The sequence below is a fragment of the Mauremys mutica genome, chromosome 3 (genome assembly GCF_020497125.1).
Source record: "Mauremys mutica isolate MM-2020 ecotype Southern chromosome 3, ASM2049712v1, whole genome shotgun sequence".
Taxonomy (NCBI): Eukaryota; Metazoa; Chordata; order Testudines; family Geoemydidae; genus Mauremys; species Mauremys mutica.
Genome location: NC_059074.1, coordinates 190994367 through 191012582, shown reverse-complemented (window position 1 = coordinate 191012582; position 18216 = coordinate 190994367). Strand labels below are relative to the sequence as shown.

At 44.7% G+C, this 18216-nt stretch overlaps 1 protein-coding gene across 13 annotated transcripts in view; it reads right to left on the bottom strand.

The window, feature by feature from the left end:
- Positions 1-18216, bottom strand: part of LOC123367120 (polyamine-modulated factor 1-binding protein 1-like) — a 102581-nt gene that overhangs the window by 38309 nt on the left and 46056 nt on the right. For 11 of the 13 annotated variants that reach the window (XM_045011159.1, XM_045011161.1, XM_045011160.1 and 8 more), the window contains exons 5-7: positions 17522-18067; positions 15739-15879; positions 2924-3115 (exon numbers count right to left, since the gene is read on the bottom strand). In XM_045011159.1, the coding sequence (XP_044867094.1) occupies positions 2924-3115; positions 15739-15879; positions 17522-18067 (879 nt within the window). The remainder of the gene's footprint in view (positions 1-2923; positions 3116-15738; positions 15880-17521; positions 18068-18216) is intronic. The other 2 variants (XM_045011162.1, XM_045011158.1) reach the window with 2 other exon arrangements.

Here is an 18216-nt window from a genome sequence, read left to right as displayed (position 1 = left end):
GAGAGGGAGTCCGTTGGCTGCAGGCTGTTTGCAGTTAAGAGTTAAGGGTAAGGGATCGGGAACATGTTCCGATTTTTCAAGGCAGGAAGCTAAACACACAGTGTTGGCTCCAAAAATCCACTCTCTCTCTCTCGCCCGCTCCCTGTCACACTACGCCCCACCCCAACCCCCTCTTTTGAAAAGCACGTTGCTGCCACTTGAATGCTGGGATAGCTGCCCATAATGCATCACTCCCAACAGCGCTGCAAATGCGGCCACACACCAGCGCTGGTAGCTGTGAGTGTGGCCACACACCAGCGCTTTCCCTGCACAGCTGGACGACCAGCGCTGCAGATTTGTAAGTGTAGCCATACCCTCAATTACTGCAACATCCTTTTCTCTGACAATCTTGCCCCCCTCATGTCCATTCAGCATGCTGCTGCAAAGATCACTTTCCTAGTGCATTGCTTTACCATGTCATCCCTTTGCATCCCTTCACTGGCTCCCTCTTCTCTAGAGAATCAAACGTAAGATAGCTGACTTCACTTTCAAGGCCCTTCACGGCCAATCCCCACCCTACTCTGTCATCTCCCATTCAGTACTGAAATGTTGATTCCTGCCTCCATCTAGCCCTTCCATCACTCCCTCGTTAAATTTTCAGACTCCTTTGTGCTTTCTCCCATGCGGCTCCTCACGCATGGGAGGAGCTCCCCATAAACATCCACAGAACTAATACATTATACTCTCTCAAAATCTTCCTTAAAACTCTCTTTGCCAAGATACCTACCAAAAAATTTTACAGGGGTTAGGCTGCTGGTGTGCTGAGACTATTGCCTCTCATGCTGACTAGCAGGGCCGGCTCCAGGCACCAGCATTCCAAGCTGGTGCTTGGGGCGGCGATCTGCAAGGGGCGGCAGTCCCTGTTGTTTTGCCCCCAAGCAGCGCGCCGCATTGCCGCCGCGGACGGCGGGGGCAGTCCGTGTGCCCTTAGGGTGGCAGGCGCTTTCCGCAGTGGCAGTAATTCTGCAGCAGCTTCTATGTTTAGCTGTCAGGGGCGGCTTCAGCTAAACATAGAAGCTGCCACCGAATTGCCGCCCCCGCAGAAACAGGCCTGCCGCCCTAACGGCACACGGACTGCCCCCGCCCCCTGCGTCGGCAATTCCGCATGCTGCTTGGGGCAGCGAAAACTGCAGAGCCGGCCCTGCTGACCAGTACTGTCTCATTGTTTACTTGCTCTCCCCCAACTGTCTGTATCCATCTGTTGTATCTTGTCTTTTATTTAGATTGCAAGCTCTTGGGGCAACAACCATCTTTTTCTGTGTTTGTACAGCTCCTAGCACATTGGGGTCCTGGTCCATGACTAGGACTCCTAGGCACTGTGCTGCTGCTGCTAATAATAATAATTAATAAAGGTGTTAATATGTATAAAAAACTTAACTGTCTCTTCAAATGTTTACACTGGGAGTTTATACTTCACTTTGGGTACAATCTGTAAGTATTTTGGATGGTGCACAGTAGCAAGGCACTAATTTGTGTGTATCATGTCAGAGTTTTAGAGTAAATGCAACCTCAGTTACTGAAAACAACCCAGTGATCATGTTAACTATATAGTGAAGGAGAAAGACTCTACCCTGACTACATTCTTCTGCCATAACAGGAACCCCCAAAGCTGGTCTTAGCTGAAAAAACAGTAAATAGCCATCTTCCTGAAAGCTACTATGCAATATCGCAGGCTAGCTCCCTGTTTAGGCCTGATCCCGAATCACAGAAGTCAGTGGAAGAACAAACAGATTTCAGTGACACAAGATTGGCCCCTTACTAGGGTTGCCAACTTTCTCATTGCACAAAACCAAACACCCTGGCCCCGCCCCTTCCCTGAAGGCCCCCCCCCGGTCACTACATTCCCCCTCCCTCAGTGGCTCGCTCTCCCCCACCCTCGCTCACTTTCACTGGGCTGGGGCAGGGGGGTGGGGTATGGAAGTGAGTGAGTGAGGGCTCTAAATGGGGGTGTGGGCTCTGGGGTGGGGTTCAGGGTGTGGGAGGGGGCTCTGGGCTGGGGCAGGGAATTGGGGTGTGAGAGGGAGTGAGGGTTCCAACTGGGGGTGTGGGCTCTGGGGTGGGGCTGGGCATGAGAGGTTTAGGGTGCAGGGGGTGGGCTCCAGGTTGGGGCTGAGGGATTCAGAATGTGGGAGGGGGCTGTGGGTTGAGGCAGGGGGTGGAGGTGTGGGAGGGGTGAGAGCTCTGGGCTGGGGGTGCAGGCTCTGGGGTGGAGCTGGGGGTCAGGGGTTTGGGGTGCAGGAGGAGGCTCCAGGTTTGAGGGGGGGCTCGGGGTTGGGGCACGGGCTTACCTCCGGAAGCTCCTGGTAAGCAGCACAGCGGGGCTAAGGCAGGGTCCCTGCCTGTTCTGGCACCGCGCTGCGCCCTGGAAGCAGCCAGGAGCAGGTCTGGCTCTTAGGCGGGAGGGCCAGGAGGCTCCGCGCGCTGCTCTCGCCGGCAGGTCTCCCCCTGCTCCCATTGCCTGTGATTCCTGGCCAATGGGAGTGCGGAGTCAGTGCTCAGGGCAGGAATCACAGAGCCCCGTGGCCACCCCGCCTAGGAGCCAGACCTGCTGGCCGCTTCCAGGGCACAGCACGGTGCCAGGACAGGTAGGGACTAGTCTGCCTTAGACCTGCAGCACTGCTGACCGGATTTTAGCGGCCCGTTTGGCAGTGCTGACGGAGCCGCCAGGGTCCCTTTTCGACCCGGTGGGCCAGCTGAAAACCAGACACCTGGCAACCCTACCCCTTGCTTATGTATTACACTAAAAAAGAAGCAACAAGCCACTTTTTGCCAATATTGCCACACTCTGACTATTATCAAAGACGCTGACAAGTAAACTCCAGTGTGTTAACATGCAGTGCAGCCTTTACAAATTCAGTGCAAACACACGTCCTTTCATAAGCACCTTCTCATTTTCTAAAACTGATACTTTTTGCCTTTCCCGCTCCTTTGTTTTTTCAAGTTGGGACTTTAACTCTTCCATTTCAAGAACCAACTTGCTTTGCTTCATTTTGGTCATCTGAGCTTGTTTTTCCTCATTATTCTGAATTCTTTGCAGCTGGGCTTTTAACTCCTCCATTTCAACTAACAAACTATCCTGGGGGAAAAGAAAAAAACATAAGAGCACACTTACTATTATTCTATATTCATTCCAAATAAATGTTTAACACGCCCTGATTCTGTGTAATAAATATGCATTTATACATCCTGGGACAAGATCACACCTCTAGATCTGCCCCAACCATAAAGGAGTGTAACAGCTCTAGTTACAGACTCAAGAGTTCCATGTATAGAGCAGGCTTGGGGTGATATTAACAGTTCTGTGGATTCAGGGGTCAAATTGGGCTGGGTCACATTGTTTCAGATGACTTTGCCTTTTTTTTGTTTATTTGTTTGTTTTTTTTAAGGCTGCCACCTTGTTCTCCAGAAACTGAGCAGTTATTTTAAAAAGTAAGCATGAAATCCTAGTCTCACTGAAGCCAATGAGAGTTTTGCCACTGATTTCAATGGGGCCAGGATTACACCTCAAGTCTCTAATCCTTATGGTTGCAGAGTAAACCTGGAAACCTTGAAAATGTGACATCAGCATAATGAATGCAGTATTACCAACCTGCATCTGCACAGAGCAGACTAGGCCTCCGGCCATGGGGCTTCAGACTCCAACCGCTGGCCGCATGGCGGCGGGCTCCAATCCCTGCTCTGGCTGCATGGCACTGACCTCCAATCCCGCCAGCAGCTGCTGGCCCCAGGCACTGACCCCTGTCCGTGCGCTCTGACCCCCAGCCCTAATCACTGACCCCAGGTGCCGGTCCCAGGCGCTCACCCTGAACTCCAGCGGCTGCCGGCGCTGGGTGCAGATCCCCGGTGCTGGCCTTGGGCTCTGGTGGGTGATGGCTCTGGATGCCAACCCCTAGCCCTGTCTGTGCAGCAGCAGGCACAGCACCCAAGCGCTAGTCCCAAACCCTGGCATCAGCCAACCCCCACGCTGCGTGCTCCGACCCCCAGCCCTGGCCGCTGACCCCGGGCACTGCTCCTGGATATCGACCCGGGGTTCCGGCAGGTGCTGGCCATAGGCGCCGATCCTCAGCCCCGGATGCAGATTGCCAGCCCTGGTAACACAGCAATGGGCACCAACTCCAGGCTCTGGCAGGTGCTGGCCCTGGATGCCGACCTCCAGTCTCGGTTGTGCAGCAGCAGGCTCTGGTGGGTGCTGGCCCAGGCCACTGACTCCTAACCCCGGCTGTGCAGCAGCAGGCATATACCCCAAGTGCCAACTCCCGACCCCCGGCCTTGGTCGCACAGCAGCAGGTGCTGGCTCCGGGTTCCAACCCCGGCTGCATGGTAGTGGGTGGTGATCCCCGGCTCTAGCCATGCAACTGTGGATGCTCACCCTGGGATCCAGTGGGTGCTGGCCCAGGGCATCAACTCCCGGCCCCAGGTGCCGATCCACATCTCCAGCCTTTGCTGTCTCACCCTCCACCCCTCCATCCATCCTCCCTGGCCCCCACTGCCTTACCCCCGACCCCTCCATCCAGTTCATAACTTGCCAGATTTGCTGTGAAAAGTGATGTTAACAAACATACAAATATCACTTTTCACAGCATTATATTTATTATTGAGTCCGCAAAAAAAAACCTACATAAATAAATTACAATGATCTGGATGTGTATACATGCATATTTATTTGTTTTTCCCAACGCTAATAAAGTATTTTAGGAAAAAGTGTCAGTGCGTGGCCACCAGCAAGAGTTGGTGGCCACACACTGAGGCTACCAAAAAAAATTTGTTGTGAGAACCCCTGTCTTAGATTCAGGACTGAGAAAGATCACATTTCACTTTTTTCATTCTCCAAGGAGATAGCTAGCAAAAACAAGGAACTTGAGACTTTACATTCCTGACTTTTCCAGGAAGAAGAAAAAAAGGTGTACTAATTTTTCAGGCCATTGGTGGTACACCATAAATAAACCAAAAATAAATCAATAAAAATACGAGTGTAAAACACCATCACCCCCACCCCCTTACAGGTAATTTTTAAGAGCGTTATTGTGTTATCTGATTTTGAGACAATTATCTCATGACTATGGTCATCCCTCAAGAAATCTTTATACCCTCAAGATTAATGTTATATAGAGGCACTTTTCACAGCAACACATCAGCAATCACTGCTAGCACCAGAAACAGACTACTCATTGCACATTACAACTGGACAGTATCTTGTAGACCAGTGGTTTTCAAACTGCGGGTCACGACCCAGTACTGGGTCACAGAATCTAAGGCACTGGGTCGCGGCAGCTCTGGTCAGCATCACCAACTGGGCCGTTAAAAGTACTGTCAGCGGTGCTGTCCGGCTAAGGCAGGTTAGTCCCTACCTGTTCTGACAGAAGCGGCCAGCAGCAGGTCCGGCTGCTAGGACAGGGGGAGCCATGAGGCCTAGGAGCCAGACCTGCTGCTGGCCGCTTCTGGGGCGCAGCACGGTCCCAGGGCAGGCAGAAAGCCTGCCATACACCCCCCACCACCACCACTGTGCTGCTGACCAGGAGCTGCCTGAGGTAAGCCCCCAACCCCACGCCCCAATCCCCTTCCCCAGCCCTGAGTCCTTCCTAACCTGGAGCCCCTTCCTGCACCCCAAAGTCCTCATCCCAGCCCCACCCCAGAGCCTGCACACCCAGCCCAGATCCCTTCCTGCACCCCAACCGCCTTCCCCAGCCCAGAGTCCCCTCCCACACCCTGAACCCCTCATTCCCAGCCTCACTCCACAGCCCTCACCCCAACCCTCTGCCCCAGCCCTGAGCCCCTTCCACACCCCAAACCCCTCATCCCCAGCTCCGTTGGGTCGCAGCCATCAACAATTTTCTTCAACTGGGTCACCAGGAAAAAAGTTTGAAAACCACTGTTGTAGACAACAGATAAGACCTCCTGAACAAATCCTCTGTCCTCAGACAGCTACTGGAATCCTATAACTGAGTCCCTTGTTCAGCTTTGTTAATATCTTTGACCTGCTGAGTCCAGTACACAGCATATTCTGAAGAAGGAGGCTGCTGATGGATATAACATATGCCAGAGTACGTCCTTCCAGGTAAGGCTGAAGACTTTTGTTCCTTTTCAGCTGTACAGTATGTTAAGTCCACCTTCCTCACAGTGTATACTATACCTAGGAGAAGGTCTTCCCACCCGACCTCCATTACCCCAGGCTATCTAGATCCCTTGAGTGAAGGCTACCAGCTACTCTTTCCTAGTTTCCTTGATGTTCTTCCCCTGAGGGAGGGAATTTCTCTTCAGACTGCCAATACTGCACTACAATATCCTGGAATTGGGGAGGGGAGGGGTTAACAGAAGTGGCGACTAGCACGTTCCTGCGGCCCGCACCGCTTCTCGCAGCTCCCATTGCCCAGAAACGGCGAGCCACAGCCACTGGGAGCTGCGGGCAGCTGTGCAAATGTAAACAAACGGTCTGGCAACCTGCCAGCGGACTACCCTGACGGGTTGCATGTGGCCCATGGGCCACAGGTTGGCCACCACTGCTCTGTGGGCAGCCACTGCAACTCCATGCCCAGCAATGAGGTCAGAGGCTACCTGAGCAGGCGGTGGGCTTCCACCTGCAAATCTGCTTCCATCTTCCACCTCCTTTTCTTTGCAAACATAAATTTTTATGTATGTTCCAAAAGACCAAGACTGGCCACACACTCACCCAGACCATCCTTTTCATGAGATGTGAGGGGCAGTTAAAACTCGAGTGCAGCTGCACTTTAATTTCTTCTTTCTATTGTAAGCATTTAGTCATGTCGTCTCTGCTGTTCCAGAGCTCTAGACTGCAATGGCTGTACACTGATGGCACTGTGGATGGGCAGGGTTTTCTTCATCCTCAGGTTTGCATATTTAATGATGTCCCAGGACTTGGCTTAAACATATATAAAGTCAGATGTACTGGTCATATAAAGACACCTTATCAGGAACCAGGAGTTGTATTTTTCATTACTGGGGGAAAGCCTCAATTCAGTCAGTAGGCAAACGGATTAATGTCCTTGATGCCTATTTACCATTGGAAAAAGCTATTTACAGAGTAAGAGGTTCTCCTAAAATAGTGAGCAAAAATGGGAATCCCATCTGAGGTTTAAAACACTCAGTAAGGTGCATTGTTTGCATTGCCTGGGGGTGTTGGACTGTTTCTGAATGTTTACTTGAATATTTGTAAATGCCTTATTCTTTTCCTTTGTTAGGAACAGTTTTGAGTAGGACTCAAATAAGACAAAAATAGTAGAGGTGCTCTTCCAAACTCTACCCACAAACTAAACTCTACCCTCTCATGGTACAAAAATGAGATGCCATTCACAATAGATTGTGCAGATCTACATACTATGATTGTCCATCAGCTTGATCAGCTGTAAAATAATCAGTGCTTAATTTGTGCCTGGGCTTGCCAGGGCTGAGCCCCGGAACCTGTGGATTGGCAGTTCATAGCCCTGGCACCTCTGGGCTTGCTGCATCAGTTATGAATGTAAAAAACCTGCTTGAGCCCCAGCACCTCTTTCATTATAAATTAAGCACTGGAAATAATTCATGTTGATACTGTATGTATAATTAGGCTTCAGAATCAACACCTCACAGAGATGAATGGCAGTTATTCACCTTTCTCAGAACTATCATTTCAGGCTGCCTGGAGGCTCTGTGTCAACAGGTTCTCTGAAACCATGAGGGCTAGATTTTCTGGTGTGCTAAGGCCACTCTGTGCTGCATAAACAGCATAATGTACACTTAAAGCAGCTGGTGATACTCAAGGGAGCATTCTCCCTGTGTATGAGGGAATTACTACTGGCAGAGGCAGTTTGTCTACCTTCTGTCTCCCAACTCCTGATATGAGAGTTTAAGGTACAGCCAGTGTAGAAGCCAGGCCTGTAAAGTTGCCAGGTAGTAGACAGCACTATGGTGCCATCTGCAATTGGCTGTTGCTTCATTACCTATGACCCTCTGTGGACACAGACCATGGAAAGTCCCACCTCAAGGGGTCTGACAGCCAGCAGCCTCATGGCTTCTGATTGGCTCCCTACCCTACATAAACCCAAAGGGACAAACAGGTAATAGTGTGGATCTCATGTAGCTGCTACAACCATTCCTGCTCTTGAATTCCTGGTTTTGACCAGGGCTTGATCTGGACTTTGCCTCCTGATCTGGAACCTGAATCCTGACTTGAACTCTGATCCTTGGTATTGACCCCTAGTCTGGAACCTGACTATGAGAACTCCTCTGATCCTCCCAGCCTCAAGTCTGACCCTGCCCTGACCCTTGGCTCAGAATGCCCTTGTCAGGATCCTGACAGAGAGGGAGAGAAAGAGGCAACGCAACATGGAGCTTTGCTTTGCTTGATTCTCCACAGGCATACATTAGAGCTGCTCCCTTGCAGCTCAACATCAGGAAGCCCTCTGCTTGGACACTGTGGAGAATTAACCCCTTAATTTTCAAATGAAAGGTGACATCTAATGCTCCAGAATCTAAGCTATCACAAAAAAGTACTTGGGCTTGCTGAGTTGTGTGAATTGACCCAATTTACCCCTGGCTTTGTGTTGGTTCTAAAAACTGCAGAACAGGACATACTGATCTCCTTTAAATAAAGATTATTTGTGTTCCCCCCCCCCCTTCTCTGATACATCAGTTTATTCCTGAAAGCAGTTTAGCATTGAATAGTCATTAGGGGCTTGAAATCCAGAGGCCATGGAAGTCAATGCCAAAACCCAGGCCCAGATCCAAAGGGTTGGATGCTTAAACCCCAGATTTAGGTACCTAAACCCTACACCACCTAATTCCAGGAGAGGGGTTCCTGGCTGCAGATCACAGGCAGTGATAAGCACCACTCTGGCTAACTCTGTGAGAGGGATGGGGCTTAGGACACACCCCCAGTAGAGATATATAGTCAGGAGCAGAGGACTGAAAAGTATAATGTAAGGGCCGGATCAGATGATAAACAGTCACATAAAAAAGAATCTGGCACATCAGAAAAAGGCAGGCTAATAAACAGGGACAAGTTTTTAAAGTGCTTGTACACAAATGCCAGAAGTCTAAATAATAAGATGGGTGAACTAGAGTGCCTTGTGATAAAGGAGGATATAGATATAATAGGCATCACAGAAACCTGGTGGACTGAGAGCAACCAATGGGACACAATCATTCCGGGGTACAAAATATATTGGAAGGACAGAACAGGTCATGCAGGGGGAGGAGTGGCACTATATGTGAAAGAAAGTGTAGATTCAAATGAAGTAAAAATCTTAAGTGAATCCACATGTTCCATAGAGTCTCTATGGATAGAAATGTCATGCTCTAGTAAAAATATAACATTAGGGATCTATTATCGACCACCTGACCAGGACAGTAATAGTGATGATGAAATGCTAAGGGACATTAGAGAGGCTATCAAAATTTAGAACACAATAATAGTGGGGGATTTCAATTATCCCCATATTGACTGGGAACATTTCACTTCAGGACGAAATGCAGAGATAAAATTTCTCGATACTTTAAATTACTGCTTCATGGAGCAGCTGGTACGGGAACCCACAAGGGGAGAGGCAACTCTAGATTTAATCCTGAGTGGAGCGCAGGAGCTAGTCCAAGAGGTAACTATAGCAGGACCACTTGGAAATAGTGACCATAATACAATAGCATTCAACATCCCTGTGGTGGGAAGAACACAACTGCCCAACACTGTGGCATTTAATTTCAAAGGGGGGAACTATACAAAAATGAGGGGGTTAGTTAGACAAAAGTTAAAAGGTACAGTGACTAAAGTGAAATCCCTGCAAGTTGCATGGGCCCTTTTTAAAGACACCATAATAGAGGCCCAACTTCAATGTATACCCCAAATTAAGAAAAACAGTAAAAGAACTAAAAAAGAGCCTCCGTGGCTTAACAACCATGTAAAAGAAGCAGTGAGAGATAAAAAGACTTCCTTTAAAAAGTGGAAGTCAAATCCTAATGAGGCAAATAGAAAGGAGCACAAACACTGCCAACTTAAGTGCAAGAGTGTAATAAGAAAAGCCAAAGAGGAGTTTGAAGAACGGCTAGCCAAAAACTCCAAAGGTAATAACAAAATGTTTTTAAGTACATCAGAAGCAGGAAGCCTGCTAAACAACCAGTGGGGCCCCTTGATGATCAAAATACAAAAGGAGCGCTTAAAGACGATAAAGTCATTGCGGAGAAACTAAATGGATTCTTTGCTTCAGTCTTCACGGCTGAGGATGTTAGGGAGATTCCCAAACCTGAGCTGGCTTTTGTAGGTGACAAATCTGAGGAACTGTCACAGATTGAAGTGTCACTAGAGGAGGTTTTGGAATTAATTGATAAACTCAACATTAACAAGTCACCGGGACCAGATGGCATTCACCCAAGAGTTCGGAAAGAACTCAAATGTGAAGTTGCGGAACTATTAACTAAGGTTTGTAACCTGTCCTTTAAATCGGCTTCGGTACCCAATGACTGGAAGTTAGCTAATGTAACGCCAATATTTAAAAAGGGCTCTAGGGGTGATCCCGGCAATTATAGACCGGTAAGTCTAACGTCGGTACCGGGCAAATTAGTTGAAACAATAGTAAAGAATAAAATTGTCAGACACATAGAAAAACATAAACTCTTGAGCAATAGTCAACATGGTTTCTGTAAAGGGAAATCGTGTCTTACTAATCTATTAGAGTTCTTTGAAGGGGTCAACAAACATGTGGACAAAGGGGATCTGGTGGACATAGTGTACTTGGATTTCCAGAAAGCCTTTGACAAGGTCCCTCACCAAAGGCTCTTACGTAAATTAAGCTGTCATGGGATAAAAGGGAAGGTCCTTTCATGGATTGAGAACTGGTTAAAGGACAGGGAACAAAGGGTAGGAATTAATGGTAAATTCTCAGAATGGAGAGGGGTAACTAGTGGTGTTCCCCAAGGGTCAGTCCTAGGACCAATCCTATTCAATTTATTCATAAATGATCTGGAGAAAGGGGTAAACAGCGAGGTGGCCAAGTTTGCAGATGATACTAAACTTCTCAAGATAGTTAAGACCAAAGCAGATTGTGAAGAACTTCAAAAAGATCTCACAAAACTAAGTGATTGGGCAACAAAATGGCAAATGAAATTTAATGTGGATAAATGTAAAGTAATGCACATTGGAAAAAATAACCCCAACTATACATACAACATGATGGGGGCTAATTTAGCTACAACGAGTCAGGAAAAAGATCTTGGCGTCATCGTGGATAGTTCTCTGAAGATGTCCACGCAGTGTGCAGAGGCGGTCAAAAAAGCAAACAGGATGTTAGGAATCATTAAAAAGGGGATAGAGAATAAGACTGAGAATGTATTATTGCCCTTATATAGATCCATGGTATGCCCACATCTCGAATACTGTGTACAGATGTGGTCTCCTCACCTCAAAAAAGATATTCCAGCACTAGAAAAGATTCAGAAAAGGGCAACTAAAATGATTAGGGGTTTAGAGAGGGTCCCATATGAGGAAAGATTAAAGAGGCTAGGACTCTTCAGCTTGGAAAAGAGAAGACTAAGGGGGGACATGATAGAGGTATATAAAATCATGAGTGATGTTGAGAAAGTGGATAAGGAAAAGTTATTTACTTATACCCATAATACAAGAACTAGGGGTCACCAAATGAAATTAATAGGCAGCAGGTTTAAAACAAATAAAAGGAAGTTCTTCTTCATGCAGCGCACAGTCAACTTGTGGAACTCCTTACCTGAGGAGGTTGTGAAGGCTAGGACTATAACAATGTTTAAAAGTATCAGAGGGGTAGCCGTGTTAGTCTGGATCTGTAAAAGCAACAAAGAATCCTGTGGCACCTTATAGACTAACAGACGTTTTGCAGCATGAGCTTTCGTGGGTGAATACCCACTTCTTCGGATGCATCCCAAAAACTCCAAAGGTAATAACAAAATGTTTTTAAAGTACATCAGAAGCAGGAAGCCTGCTAAACAACCAGTGGGGCCCCTTGATGCATCCGAAGAAGTGGGTATTCACCCACGAAAGCTCATGCTGCAAAACGTCTGTTAGTCTATAAGGTGCCACAGCATTCTTTGCCAATGTTTAAAAGGGGACTGGATAAATTCATGGTGGCTAAGTCCATAAATGTCTATTAGCCAGAATGGGTAAGAATGGTGTCCCTAGCCTCTGCTCGTCAGAGGATGGAGATGGATGGCAGGAGAGAGATCACTTGATCATTGCCTGTTAGGTTCACTCCCTCTGGGGCACCTGGCATTGGCCACTGTCGGTAGACAGATACTGGGCTAGATGGACCTTTGGCCCGGTACGGCCTTTCTTATGTTCTTATGTTATGTTCTTATGTTCTTATATGCTTATGAACGACTATGATTTGGAGATGCTTCCTCATAAGGGACTGTGTTGTGAGTGTTAAGAATTTGGAGATGTGCCCTGGAAGTAGGGGTTGGGAACAGTGCATGGCTGCATGCAACAGTTCATCAGAGATGCTTTCCAGTTTGTTATATTAAACTTTTCTTCCTTTCTCATTCACTGGTTTGTTAGTTAATGAATCCCAATATTGTTACAGCCTTCTTCCCCGGCTAGCTGAAGCAGCTCCTCAGGATGCTAGCTTTAGTGGATCCTGTTCTTAGGCATCCATCTCTCTCCATTCATTACTTAACTTAGGCTTTGCAAATCCTGTGATTTTCAAGGCACCTAAAAGTTAGAAACTGCAACACTGAGCATCGCAACATCTAAGTCCTTTTGTGGACCTGACTTCCATGGGCTTTGGCTCAGTCCTTAGCACACTTGACTAGGAATTAGGAGCTCTGGCTTCTCTTCTTGACCCACTTCTCTGTCTTTGTTTCTCCTTCTATAAAATGGAAACAAAATTTACCCACCTCTCTACTATACTTTGAGATCCTTGTATGGAAAGTGGTCTACACATGCAAAAACACTTTTTTTTTAAATTATTGTTCAAATAGCTAAAAACATTGTGATTACCCTCCATTGTCCAGAAAAATCAGGACTATAGCTTCCTCACAGGACAAGAATGAACCAACATTTATATTTCTGTCACTAATGGTGGCTTATACAAAGTTAGCCAATGGGTAGGTTCCACATCACACCTTGTGGACAGTATAAGCAAAGTACACAAGGTCTGAATAGGAATGGAGTTTAAACTACCCTGTCAGCCCCAGAGCTGGTCCCTCTAGGGCAGGGCTGGAACAGACTGGCAGAGCAGCATAGGACAGACTCTCCTGGCACAGTGTGGCTATATCTGTTTCATGTGTAACCCACTAGTCAGTGGGTTACATGTGGACTTCACTCTCCAGAGACGTCTCTCAGGTATCTTTCAGGAGCAGTACGTTCACTTTCAAATTCTGAAAGTGTATCAAGAAATAGAAACAATCACAGACAACAAGCACAATAAAGCCAGTATATTGTTCATTGTATCCAGCAGATGGCAATCTGCTTATAGCACCAGATAGAAAACAGCGAGCAGAATCTAACTCCTAATATGTGCCCAAGGATGAGTGTGTTGAGAGGAAAGAAGTTGACGGTCATAACATATTTTAATTTTGTGTATTTAAAATTTTTTTTTAAATGAGTGAATTTGAAAAAGGCACTGGATGGCAAGCAGGCCTTATATAATAAGGTTACGAATAAACCATATAACTATTAAAACACTTATTTTTAAAATACTTTCAGTTTACACACATTTCATGAAAGAGAGTACTTATGGTTTGCTCCCTAACAGGTTTTAAAAATACAACTAAACAGAGTTCTCCAGGAATTCTTTGACCAGTAAGTAAAGTAAATCATTAATATTGAACAATTCAAAGAAAATAAGATAAGAAAATGAGAACAGGAGCAAGTTCTGGAACCAACCCTATTAAAGGAAAACTTCATCCTAGATGGGGAATTTTATCTTCCCAGATCTTGAATGTTTGATGCAGATATTCAGGGATGAAAAACAAAGATTCCTGAATGGGGGAGTAAAAACTGTTTCCTGCATGATTAATAGTGGTTTCTAATGAATGGGTTGGATCTTTTAAGAATTATTCCCCAACGATTAGAAAGAAGACAGTCTGAAAGCAGAAGCATGTGAAAGGACTCTGTTACTTACAGTAGAACCTCAGAGTTATGAACACCTCAGGAATGGAGGTTGTTTGGAACTCTGACATGTTCATAACTCTGAACAAAACATTATGGTTATTCTTTCAGTAGTTTACAATTGAGCATTGACTTAATACAGCTTTGAAACTTTACTATGCAGAAGAAAAATGCTGCTTTTAACCATCTTAATTTAAATGAAACAAGCACAAAAACAAACACTTTCCTTACTTTATCAGATATATATTTTTAAACTTCCCCTTTATTTTTTTAGTAGTTTACATTTAAAATAGTACTGTACTGCATTTGTTTTTTTTGCCTCTGCTGCTGCCTGATTGTGTACTTCAGGTTCCAAATGAGGTTTGTGGTTGATCGGTCAGTTCATAACTCTGGTGTTCGTAGCTCTGAGGTTCCGCTATAGTTACCATAACGCTATTTTACTCTGCAGTTATTTATTTATTTTTGCAAAAAGAACCAGTTACATAATGCTTAGAGAAGATTGGTTCTACAATTGTTAAATTTAGTTGATTTTTTTTTGTTTTTGGTGTGCCAATTTGGGTCCCAATCCTGCAAAGACTTACACCTTCATGCACTGTGAGTAGTTCCATTGCTTTAACAGTACAATGTACAGTGTAAGATTATGCACATGTGCAAGTCTTTGCAGGATCAGGATGTTGGGGTTATTTGCACAGGATCTGACAGATAGGTCTCCAGCAGCAAGGGTGTACAAAGCTCCTTTGATTTCCCTTCTCCCATGTCATGCCAGCAACTGCTGAGCTGTGCTTAGTGCTTTATATTCCTACCAAAATCAATTAAGGTTGGGCCCTGTATTTACACTTTGTGAGCTTGTGAAAAGCTAAATAAGCATAATGTTGCAGGGAATATTTAAATTTGTAAATAACATTTATAAATTAAAAGTAAATAAAATTAGCACTGTCAGTACCCATCATTTTCAATCCAAAGGAAAAGCAACATTATCTAACAGGGTATTTTCCATGTTATATTTCTGATACTTCAGGTCAAGTCCTTCATTTGTACAAGTCTACCTGTGTTTCCCTTCAGAGTTAAACGAATCTCTTATCTCTTCTGCACTAAAACTAATAGTAAATCAGACTATTTCCAGACTGCAGTTTCAATCATGGGTGAAAAATTGTCACACTGCATGTTGACAAACCAGCAAGACAAGTTAATTCATGAAATTTCAGGTGTATGGCAGCAGGTAGATACAAACTTTGCAACTTTTTTCTAATTCAGTAGATTCAACCATATTTCAGGCTTTCTTCAATGCAGGTAAGGAGGGAAGGAGAAAACACATATGGAAAGAAAAGTCTGATTTATAAGAATGTTTATCCTTCCTAGACTACAACAAGTCTTGTTCTTGGAGACAGCCCGGTACAGGTAATATGCTTGATGAAACTGGATTCTGCAGGCTTCACTAAGTTCTTTCTCTACTGATTCGGTTTCTAGTTGATATTTAAAACTTGACCCATTGGGGTGTTTTGTTTTTATCTCTCAAGCAGTTCTGCTATTCAGTGTGATCTTTTTAAAAAGTGCTCTGTAAAGATACTCCCAATTCTTGAGATCTCGGAAGTACTTTGCAGGAAAAACAACAAAAACAAAAAGTGAAACACTTTTACCATTTGTTGCCGCTTCCGTTTGCTCTCCTCTTCCAGTTTGTTCAGGTCTGATCTGCTTCTCATATATGCTAGTTCATTTTTACACATTCCTTCCAAACCATCAAGAAGAGAAACTTCCCCTCTCAGGTACTGCTGTTCTTCCTGATTTAATAAAAGAAAAAAATAAGTTGGTGCAAGAGTCAATGCACATTTTATAAAGGCCATGCACATTATGTTTCTTGTTTTCACATGACAAAAAAGAGGATCTTGTTAATACTTACAATTCCAAGTTGCTATTGTTTTCATGGATTCTGGCTGTTGCACACCAGCATAACTTGTGCACTGGTTGGTCACACCCAGGACAAACAAGTCAATTCAGAGAGAAAATATAAACCTACATAAGGCAGAGAGTTGCTAACTAGTCATTTACTGAGGAGGAGACACTTAGATCCTGATATTACAGTTACATGCTTGACTTTACACATGGGAGTAGTTGCACTGACTTCAACAGGACAACTTGTGTAACGTCAAGAATGTGAATAGCTGTTCGCAAGATCTGAGCCTAGGCATTAAAAATATGAAAAAAAAAAAGCTTTAGGGGAAAACCCACTATAAAAAATCCCTTATGGAATATTCTCTATCCTATTGATTTTTAAACAGAAAATGATAATCTTCCTATGGAAATTGAAACATACTGTAGAGTTCAATAAAGAATTCTATCCCTGCTGTAGAAGTCTATAGTGTGGTTCAAAAAAACCTAAGAAAGGATAGAATTCTCTATTCATTCTACAGATCTTAAAATAAAACCCTATTCCAGTTCTAAAGTAGCTTGTCGGTTTAGGTCCCAGTTCCTCAAGGTACTTAAGCACATATCTAACTTTTAAGCATGTGACTTCAATGGGACAACTCAAATGCTTAGGTTTAGGTTTAGTACCTCACTGAACTGAGGCTCTATTCTCTAAGTTCTCGAGGAACATTCTGTAAGGGTAAATCCATAGGTGTTCAGAAAAGGAGAGTTCTGTTTATTGCTGAAGTTCTAAAGGGGTGAGGAAGTGAAAAAAAATTCTTTAAAAACAGGATTACAGAAGGCTAAAGTTGTGCAATGGGATACCATAATTTTCAATATACAATAGCGGAAGTTCTCTTCTACTTCAAACATTTAGAGTCAGATTCTGCCACCATACTGAGTAGCACCTTATTCTAGAGGCAAGTCTGCTTTATTTTAAAGTGGATTTTGCAGTACAATATAGACATGATGGAATTACACCAAGGATCAGGTTGGCTTGCAGAGTTCTTTACCGTCTAAAGACCAAACATGAACATTTATTCTTCAGTCATTGTTTCATTACAACAGGGCTCCCTCCAATGAGTATCCAAAGGCCTCAGCAAAATATTCATTATTATTTTGGGGCACTTAAAATGCTGTATAATAAAAATGCCATACCATGTCATGTCATTACCTCTAACATGTTATTAACACTAATGCCACCAAAAGTGAAAATACTGGAAAATTGTGGGGAGTAGGGGGAGGTTATATTCTCTTTTTAAATCCACACATTTCCATTACTTAGGTTTCAGCCACCTCACCTCATGTCTGATTACAGCAAAAAAGTAGATAGCAACCAGACATAATTAGAAAAGATGAATGATTCTATCTGGAACTGAATAGTGTTGGTTCTGTTTAAAGTTCCCTCCTTCCTTGCAATGCCCTCTGATCCACATATGCACACTGATATGCAGCACAGGGAATAACAGAAGCACACTCCTCTGAAGTCATATTAAAAGGCAGGTATCTTTGACTTACCACAGAGCCAGTTACTTCACTCTCTTGTCTTTGAGCTGGTTTATGATGCTCTTCATATCTTTTCAGCTCAGCTTCTAGCTTCACAATCGTCTTCTGCAAGGCCTCCTTGTCCCTCTTTGACTGCAAAATGAACTTGTCGTACTCATTTTGGATCCTCCTTTCCTTTTTGCAATTTGGACACTCTGGAACTTTGTGTGTCTCGGCTGACAGTCCTTCTGATGCTACCTTTGAAGACGGCAAATCTAACCTGGATTTGTTTTCCAGTTTAATCTCTCTAGTACTAAGAAAAGGCACTACTAAAGTGTTTGAGCGAGCCCTGAGGTATCGACTGTGGTCTGTTGTTACTTTACTTTTATTCACAGCAGTAACAGACTGGATGGGTGCTGAAATTTTCTCCGATGGCTTCTCCACCTGAGGTAGGTTGACTTTCTGCCCCCGGATGTCTCTGGAAACATCTAGGTTTGATACATGATCCTTGAAGCTTTTGTACATAGATCTGGAGGGGGTACTGAGACTGAAGTGAATAGGAGGAAAGGAAGTCTGCAGCTGTGGGACCCATTTTTAATTGTATTACTTTCTCAAAAAATAATAGTTAAGTCAACTGTACTATATCTAAAGAAACAAAACAGCATGATTGTTTCAAGATATCATCAAAGCATCGTTAATTCATAGTTAATTTTTTTGTTGCATTCTTG